The 10,138-nt window shown below is 38.8% G+C and overlaps 1 protein-coding gene across 4 annotated transcripts in view; it reads right to left on the reverse strand.

Moving 5' to 3' along the window:
- LOC136242102 (two pore channel protein 1-like) overlaps window positions 1-9,894 on the reverse strand; it is a 97,196-nt gene extending 87,302 nt beyond the window's left edge. For 3 of the 4 annotated variants that reach the window (XM_066033489.1, XM_066033488.1, XM_066033490.1), the window contains exons 1-2: window positions 9,571-9,894; window positions 2,399-2,490 (exon numbers count right to left, since the gene is read on the reverse strand). In XM_066033489.1, the coding sequence (XP_065889561.1) occupies window positions 2,399-2,490; window positions 9,571-9,796 (318 nt within the window). In that variant the 5' untranslated portion in view covers window positions 9,797-9,894. Of the gene's footprint in view, window positions 1-2,398; window positions 2,522-9,570 lie in introns of all 4 variants that reach the window. The other variant, XM_066033491.1, reaches the window with a different exon arrangement.
- Between the last annotated feature and the right edge of the window lie 244 nt (window positions 9,895-10,138).

A 10,138-nucleotide genomic window follows, 5' to 3' on the forward strand; every position in this document is an offset into this window, starting at 1 on the left:
ATGGTTAACACTGTTCTTTTATTTATTTTTTTATCAAAGCTTTACAGCACAAGTGCTGAAGGTCTGTAGGACACCTGGTCCTACTGCCTGCTCAAAGACATTAGACACTAAGACATTAGCTACTTAAGGTGTGTTTGAAAAGTTGCAGAAAGGAGAAAAAATCCATGACTGGACCTAGGTAGCCTCAAACCTGCAGCCATCCAATTTACGCTCGAACGCTTACAGGAGTCTACCAGGCGGTCAGGATGTTTTCTCCTTGATATTTTCATGTAGTTATATCCATAGGAATTCTAGAGAGTGACTCATTATCTCTAAGTACCCCAAGTAGAACCAAATGGACTCTAGTTAATTTTACTATATGACTTGTTAAAGTTATTGGTTTAACAATACAAATTGCTAAAACTATTTATTTTAACAATGTGAGAATTAAATCATTATTAACATAGTCATAACAACACTGACAAATTATGAAAGTGTTTTGTTAAAATGCATTTTTTGTGACCATGTTTCACTATCATTTTTAAAGGGGCATCGCACTGTGAATTGTTTATATGTGAAGCCATTCGAGTTTATGATGTAACCACAAACAAATTGTGTCATTGCTATGGATCACTGTGTCATTAAAGTGGCAGTTTTTATATATCTGTTGATTGTAAGCCAGGTGAGCTATCTTAGAATTTCCTCTGGGCTGTCTAACATTGTAACAAAACTGATACATGATGGTAGAGGGTGTGTGATTATCTTGTTCCAGAGAAGTGCTTAGTTTCATACAATAACATTGCTGTTACATGGCTGTGATACATGTATGTGAACACAAGTTGTTGTGCAGTATGTGTTAATTACTCTCCAGCTGCTTATTAATTCCTTTTACAGCAATAGAATAAATCTATGGATAATTTTTAAGATTGTTCTCCCATTCACTGATGCACAGGTGTAATGTGATTTTATTGCACACAAAATAATCAGTGTTTCTGCAATCTTGAATGGCTTCACAACAAACCAAATTCGCGATGCATTGCCCCTTAACTACTGTAAAAAGCAAACAGAATGTAAACTTTTTAATGGCCCTTATTGTAATCAGCACGTGCCTGTTCTACTTTGTTAAACACGAGTTCTTACCCTACAACTATCATCTGGAACAACTCAACACACAAGAAACAAACGTACTTGCCAGCACAGAAAGTCGAGCAATGCTTACTAAATAAATTATTACTAGGAAGCCACTAATGTGCTATCGAGAATAAATGAACACTTTGTATTGTCAGCAAAACAATGAAAATTCCATGATGGGGGTATTGTACATATGACGGTTAGTGAAGAGGGACATCTCAGACAAAGCGATGTTGAACAGTGAAGAAATCAAGCCTGTATATCCATTGTCAATTTATGCTTGGCTGAAGACATCAGTTAGACAGAATAAAATTCTATTATTTTTAAATTCCATAGAAACTTTTTGGAAGGGTTTGGAGTTGATCTGAAGACATTTTGGGACTTGGCTACCTAACCAATACCGCCAAGTTGTCATGAAGGGAAATTGAGGCTGGTTTTAGGGTGATATTTTTGGCTGGAAAACCCAGTTCTGCATGATCTCACTATACAGTACTACCATACTGTATGATAGTTGTTACTTCATTGTCTATAGCATACCAGCTAACACTCAACTGAACATGGCAGAAATTGTAACTAGTGTATATTAATAATAATATGCACTGTTTTCACATAGACCCAAGTGGGGTTGTGTAACCTCACTTTTAACAATCATCAAAGAATGGTATTCATTGAGTGATAATTGTTTTCTATTTACATAGTGTATTTACCAAAAAACACTTTTACCTAATGCACCTATCAATGTTAAGCCCCACTACCCCCTCCCGGGCTTACTAAGGGATTAGTGGGGGATTTTCGCTGATTTGATCAGAAATTTTGCCCCACTAGTGGGGCATTTGACCGTTCGAAATTTTAGGCGTTTGCTTTAGCTTGCGAGCTATAAGAATTGATCTGTTTCCTAAAGTTTATTCCAGCAATACTACATGGAGATTTGACCACTAGTTGTTCCCCAGTGGGTGGAGAATTTGATTTTTCAAAAAGTCAAATCCCCACCATTTCCCCCACTACGCCCGGGAGGGGGGAGGTGGGGGATAACATTGATAGGTGCATAACTCACTGTTTTTTTTGGGTTGAGTTTACTTATGACATTTTATGACTTCAAGTTGGAGCTCATATAAACCTGTTAACCCAGGAGGTTCAACCTGGTTTAATATGAAAAGGGTATTACTAAACAGTGCAGAACATCACACCACTTATGCATACCACAAATTACTTATCACCACATCATTTTCCCAGTATGTAGAAACCACAGCCAGTGTTCCATGCTACATTTACAGTATATCATGTTCACCTGGTATGCACTGCACACATCTGCTAACTTCCTAGCTGATGAAGATTCATCCTCAAACTGCTGTGAGGCGACTGACTGGGTGGTCATTGAAACTAGACAAAAATACCAGTGTATCATCACTCACTGCAAGATAGCATAATGTATTTCAACATGCACTCACACACGCACACACACAATGTATACAAGAACTCACTACACATATAATGTAGATACACACAGAGGCAACCACACAATTCTTGAATTGGTCATTACAAAATATAGTCAATAAAGACAATACCCCTTGGGACAGTTAACCTACAAATGAAACACACAAAGAAGTTTGCATATATTTGATACTTTGTTCAAGGCAAAATTTCTTGGAATAGCTAGACATGTTCAGTACATACAGTGTATTTTACATTGAAGTGCACATTGTACAGCAACTCTCTCTGTACGTACAATGATGCTAGAAGAAAGAAAAGTTTCATACCAACCCATTGCAGCAAATTTTCCCACTGTTTTGCATTGGGGATTTCAGGGCTATAATAAATAACAAACAATTAAGTACACAAAAAAATTGCAACTAGAGTATGGACCATAACATATAACACTTCTAACTGTTTACTGTGATTTGATATCGTGCACTTATCCAACTTGTTTCAGTACTTTTTATCGATATGCTATGATCCCTACTCCAGTTGAAAATTCCAGATTTCCTTTGTGTGCTTGTTTGTTAACTTTTTTTTGTAAAATACAATTATTATGACTGGTGAACCCTAGTCTGGCGCTGCCGACCCTTTTATGTCACTTGCTTTTTGATTAGTTGGGTGGCGCTCGCTATAAAAGGGTCTGGTCACAACTGCAGACTAAACTTGTGAAGCTGGAATTAATTAACGTCTGAATCACACGGGTTTTTTCATGGTAACGCTATAGACTTATGACTTCGAACCTCACTTCCAAGTTTGACAGCACTGTCAGAGGCGTACCTCATGTAGCCAACTTCTGTATACAGTTGATAACAGCACACTCCGTCCTCTTCCAAGTAAGACCATGCATAGTTACCGTAGATACGATACCCTCCGGGCAATAGTATCCATGGTTCCGCTCTTTACACGCTGAATGTTCATTTTAATTACAAATGCTGTGATTTGATTGGTGCTGCCACTATAGTGGCAGCTATATAGTGGCAGCGTACACAAGTTTAGTATGCAGTTGTGACCAGACCCTTTTACAACGAGCGCCGCCCAACTAATCAAAAAGCGAGTGATGTAAAAGGGTCGGCAGCGCCAGACTAGGTGAACCCATGCATACTGCATCAAAAGGATTTCTGTTACACTAGGAAGCCATCGCATGCTATCACCATATCGACACTTTCTGCTGTCAGCAAAAAATGAATGGGATACAAAGGAGGACACTGGTAAGTCCATGAAGAATGCATTGTACATACTGCGCCAAAAGGCACCTCTAGGGCCAAAGTGACATTGAACAGCGAAAAAATCAAACCCGTATCCTTAGCTGTTATTGAGTTATGCTTGTCTGAAGGCATCAGTCCATTCAGTAGAAATTGTTTTTTTAAAATTCCGAAGCAACTTATTTAAAACCTTTTGGTCGATCTGAAGGCTTGTTTGCTTTTATCTACCCAATACTGCCTCATCATCATCAGGGAAAAGTGAGGCTGGCTTTGGGGTGTTTTTTCATTGGCCATGCCCAGTCCTTTGTGGTCCCTACTATACAGCCCATTATAACCTGTAACACCTGATAAATATCTCAAATTCTGGACCAGATTTGGAAGAGATAGCTATTCAAAGAAAACTCACAGAAAGCACATACATTATTCTAAAATTAAACAGCAAAGAATAGAAAGGAATAGAATCCCAACATCTTGACACCCAGTAACTTTCACTATAATCAAGACACACGATAGTGTGTCGTGCGGCCCAAGAAGCCGGCGCGCCACACCGTGAGTATATTAACAGGAAGAAAGAAAACGCAATTTTCACACCTATGTAGCTCTGTGATCCCTTATCCAATTGGAACCAAATTTGCTAGAGACGTGCCGCCCAGTTAGGGGAGTCTACATACCAAATTTGAAGAAAATCGCTCCAGCCATTTCCGAGATACAAGCGAACAAAATTTCGTTTTAATTTCTTCGTTTTTTTCTTCTTCATCATCATCTTCATTTCGCACACTTCGCAAAATTCGCCATAAAACACGAATGCGTGCTCGGATCGGGCTGAAATTTGGCACACTTAAAGGGCTCATTAAGGCGGATCTCTGTACCAACTTTGGTAGGAATCCGATGAACATTCACGGAGTTATTACCGATTATTTGCGTAAAATAAGGTCGAAGGTCTGTCACGCCTACAGGGTAAACCCCTTGGAGGAAACAGTTGAAAATTGATATGTAGATGGAGCAACCATCGTAGGAGTGCCTTTTTGTGGTTTGAAAAGAATCGGGATAAAGACCATGGAGATATGACACAAAACCCAACCTGTGTCAAAATTACGCGATCGATTTTTATGAATAAAAAAACTATTAGTTTTCGTGTCTACCAGGCAAACCGCTTAGAGAAACGAGCTGAAAATGAGTATGTAGCTGGAATAATCATCATAGAAAGTTCTTGCAGTAGTACAGAAGAATCGGATTACAAATCACTGAGTTATGATTCGAAAGGAAACTACGTGCAGCAAATGCGAGATCGAGATACTCTAATAGAACAGTCACCCTATTAAAGCATTCAGCTGCATGTATAATTTACACAGTTATATTACATTGCAGGTTATTCTGTAGGGAATTCAGCTACAAACAAGTCACCCTGTAGTCAGATCAGCTAGAAGAAGGTACCTAATAGAGAGTTCAGCTACAAAGAAGCCATCATGTAGAGAGTTCAGCTCAAAATAATCACCCTGTGGAGAATTCAGCTACAAACAAATTGCCCTGTAGAGAGATCAGCTAGAAGAAGTTACCTTGTAGAGAGTTCAGTTACAAAGAAACAATCATGCAAAGAGTTTAGCTGCAAACAAATCACCCAGTAGAAAGTTCCGCTATGAACAGATCACACTATAGAGAGTTCAGTTAGATACAAGTCATCCTGTAGAGAGATCAGCTAGAAGAAGTCACATTGTAGAGAGTTCAGTTACAAAGAAACAATCATGCAAAGAGTTTAGCTGCAAACAAATCACCCAGTAGAAAGTTCCGCTATGAACAGATCACACTATAGAGAGTTCAGTTAGAAACAAGTCATCCTGTAGAGAGATTAGCTAGAAGAAGTTACCTTGTAGAGAGTTCAGTTACAAAGAAACAATCATGCAAAAAGTTTAGCTGCAAACAAATCACCCAGTAGAAAGTTCCGCTATGAACAGATCACACTATAGAGAGTTCAGTTAGAAACAAGTCATCCTGTAGAGAGATTAGCTAGAAGAAGTTACCTTGTAGAGAGTTCAGTTACAAAGAAACAATCATGCAAAGAGTTTAGCTGCAAACAAATCACCCAGTAGAAAGTTCCGCTATGAACAGATAACACTGTAGAGAGTTCAGTTAGAAACAAGTCATCCTGTAGATAGATCAGCTAGAAGAAGTCACTTTGTAGAGAGTTCAGCTACAAAGAAACCACCATGTAAGAGAGTTCAGATGCAAACAAATCACCTGTAGAGAGTTCAGCTAGGAACAAGTCACCCTGTACAGAGATCAGCTAGAAACAAGTCACCCTGTAGAGAGATCAGCTAGAAGAAGTTACATTGTAGAGAGTTCAGCTACAAAGAAACTACCATGTAGAGAGTTCAGCTGCAAACAAATCGCCCTGTAGAGAATTCAGCTACAGACAAATCACCTTGTAGAAAGATCAGCTAGAAGAAGTTACCTTGTAGAGAGTTCAGTTACAAACAAATCACCCTGTAGAGAGTTCAGCTAGAAACAAGTCACCCTGTAGAGAGATCAGCTAGAAGAAGTTACATTGTAGAGAGTTCAGCTACAAAGAAACTACCATGTAGAGAGTTCAGCTGCAAACAAATTGCCCTGTAGAGAATTCAGCTACAAACAAATCACCCTGTAGAAAGATCAACTTGAAGAAGTTACCTTGTAGAGAGTTCAGCTACAAACAAATCACCCTGTAGAGGGTTCAGCTACAAACAAGTCACCCTGTAGAGAATCCAGTTAGAAGAAGTTACATTGTAGAGAGTTCAGCTACAAAGAAACTACCATGTAGAGAGTTCAGCTGCAAACAAATCGTCCTGTAGAGAATTCAGCTACAAACAAATCACCCTGTAGAAAGATCAGCTAGAAGAAGTTACCTTGTAGAGAGTTCAGCTACAAACAAATCACCCTGTAGAGAGTTCAGTTAGAAACAAGTCACCCTGTAGAGAGATCAGCTAGAAGAAGTTACATTGTAGAGAGTTCAGCTACAAAGAAACTACCATGTAGAGAGTTCAGCTACAAACAAGTCACCCTGTAGAGAGTTCAGCTAGAAGAAGTTACATTGTAGAGAGTTCAGCTACAAAGAAACTACCATGTAGAGAGTTCAGCTGCAAACAAATTTCCCTGTAGAGACAAACAAATCACCCTGTAGAAAGATCAGCTAGAAGACGTTACCTTGTAGAGAGTTCAGCTACAAACAAATCACCCTGTAGAGAGTTCAGCTAGAAACAATTCACCCTGTAGAGAGTTCAGCTAGAAACAAGTCACCCGTAGAGAGTTCAGCTAGAAGAAGTTACATTGTAGAGAGTTCAGCTACAAAGAAACTACAATGTAGAGAGTTCAGCAGCAAACAAATCGCCCTGTAGAGAATTCAGCTACAAACAAATCACCCTGTAGAAAGATCAGCTAGAAGAAGTTACCTTGTAGAGAGTTCAGCTACAAACAAATCACCCTGTAGAGAGTTCAGCTAGAAACAAGCCACCCGTAGAGAGTTCAGCTAGAAAAAGTTACATTGTAGAGAGTTCAGCAGTTTAGCTGCAAACAAATCGCCCTGTAAAGAATTCAGCTACAAACAAATCACCCTGTAGAAAGATCAGCTAGAAGAAATTACCTTGTATAGAGAGTTCAGCTACAAACAAATCACCCTGTAGAGAGTTCAGCTACAAACAAGTCATCCAGTAGAGAGATCAGCTAGAAGGATCACCTTGCAGAGAGGTCAGCTACAAAGAAATCACCTTGCTTCATCTTTTCTTCTTCCTGTAGTAAAGAAAAAATGACAGGTTAAAAAGCCCTAAAGCCGGCTTTTGGGTATACAAATACAAAAAGAAGTGAAATCTAATCCAAAACAGCCAAGCTGTAAAAAAAGAGTGCGGCCCTGAGAAAGGCTATGGTGAAAAAAGATGTGAAATCCAAGGTGGCGGCCAAGAAATGGCTGTGATGGTAGGTTAATGGTAAAAATTTTAATAACAACAATTCAGGTGAATTTGGTGCCGCTTGGTCTTGGCACAAAATTCACTTGAATTGTCGTTATTAAAATTTTTATCATTAACCTACCATCACAGCCATTTCTTGGCCGCCACCTTGGATTTCACATCTTTTTTCACCATAGCCTTTCTCAGGGCCGCACTCTTTTTTTACAGCTTGGCTGTTTTGGATTAGATATATATGACAGTTACAATGAAACAAGTGATGGCTACAATTGAACAACAATTTAGCTTTGCAGATTAATTTGTAGTGTTTCAGTGCATGGTCAAGTACAAAAATGTTATTTCCGTAGCTAGGCAACATAGTAGACTAGTATGCTCATAGTGCAGCAGGAAAGTGGCCTATAATATGTGACCAGATCTAGAAAACCAGACATAATCGCACAAGCTAAAATTTACAGTATAAAGCATTGAATGAATACATTGGGAGAAATACTTGTGAATTATTGAAAGATTATGTAAACTTTAGCACGCCTTTTTCTTAATGAAGGAAGGGACTAAACAATAAAAACCTGTATATCATCTTATTTACCTGCTCAAGATCTAGAGGAGTTGGAAAATCTTTGTTTTGCTGCAGTAGACCCAAGGATATGCAAGTTATGAGCATTTGTTTACGTCACGTCGAAGCAGTCATACGTAATTGATTTTTCATCATGAATTACACCTTTGCATGCAGTGAAGAAGGGCAACTAAAGGAAAACCTTACCCAGTAATTGATTCCCCTGTTCATGGCAAACATGATGGTGAAAATTTTAGCTCCATACCTCAACCCAGTGGTAAGTTACACACATTTTTGTAAGCGTCTGTAATTTATTTTCCTTACACTTGCTGTACAAATCGATTTTTCTGTTATAGCTACTTTGTAGGGCTGTAACTCCCAAAGTTATTGGTATACGAAGCTGAAATTTTGCTATTGGGTATACTTGGCTAAGTTTATAGAATATTTTGTTTGTTACCACAAAAGTAATAATATCACATGCATGCAAGTAGCGTGTTACCCCCCAAGGGTAATGAGTAAGTGTATAGTAGTGGCATAACAAACAGTAACAAAATCATTAAGACAATTTCATTTCCACTGCTTGTATTTAGCATTTAGTAGTGGGCTGCCTGTTCCCCGAGGGCCTTTAACTAGCAATGACTCAGTAAATTCAATCATACATGTGCAAAAAAACAAAGTCCAACACAGTTCACTGAATCATCTAGTTTTTTTTTTGATGACCGGACATTTTACAATAAGCAAAAATTATAAGTTATTGTTAGTGGTTTCCAGAATAATTTTGTAGCATCAAATTGAGGTTGGGAATTTTGTGCAGCTATAGCAAACTCCCTAACCAACTTGGGGTTATGTGTGACGTGACGTTGATTAGGCGCATAATAAAAGTAACAACCTTGAACAGTAGAAATACAATTGTCTTCATAAACAGGGAGACCCTTTGTAGTGGGTAACACAAAGGAGTGTCATGTAGTTACAGATCTATGACCAGTCAGTCATAGCCATTGAAATCTCACTGTGATCTGTGACCAAATGCCTTATTACATCTTTGACCCGTGACGATAGTTCAAAACTTTTCAATTGTGGGTTGAAATTTTTTACTCTCGACCATTAACTTGGTACAGATTTAGTCGCCTTGACCTTTGTCTTGTAGCAGATCTACCTACAGTGAGTGCTTTGTGTGTCACCCCTATAGCCTTGTAACACTCCCCCCTCCTTGATCATTGGAACCATAGATGGTCATTAGAACCAGAACTATTTTGACAGTCAACAATACGTCAAAATTATGTTCAATAAATCTCACCACTGGTTACGCCAGAAGTGTTGTCATAAGACTGTAGAATCATCTCCGTGTGGTCCTCGCTTCTTACGATCTCGTACTCGTTCAGGAGCGGTGAGGTAAGACTAGATTTCCTATCCATAAATCCGCTGATATCCAGTCGCGTGTTAATTGAAACCGACTTCGACTGTCCGCTAGCCAACTTGTCACCCATCTGCCTGACTATAACTATCCTCAATCGCCTCGGCATACAGTGTAAAATACAAATCGGTGAAATATTTTAGCCTGTGACTATTGCCACCAACTTGTTAAGAGCCATCAAATTATTGACACCAACTCTATCACGTGACATTTTCCTGAGTATCGATAACTTCAATCCCAATTCTGTACGGAAGAATACTGAACTTAGTGTCACTGTTTTTCGCGGCAATTTCAGCGGTAATTTCAGCGGCAATTTGAAATGGATGGTTTACCCATTGCTATTAGAAGAACGTTTGAAACTATCAAAGAAGTTGAAGAAGCTGTGAAGCTATTAGAGAATGACTAGCTACCACCATCCATTAAGACGGTTCAATTCGGTGGGGTCTATTCT

This window comes from Dysidea avara, chromosome 13, assembly GCF_963678975.1.
Source record: "Dysidea avara chromosome 13, odDysAvar1.4, whole genome shotgun sequence".
Taxonomy (NCBI): domain Eukaryota; kingdom Metazoa; phylum Porifera; class Demospongiae; order Dictyoceratida; family Dysideidae; genus Dysidea; species Dysidea avara.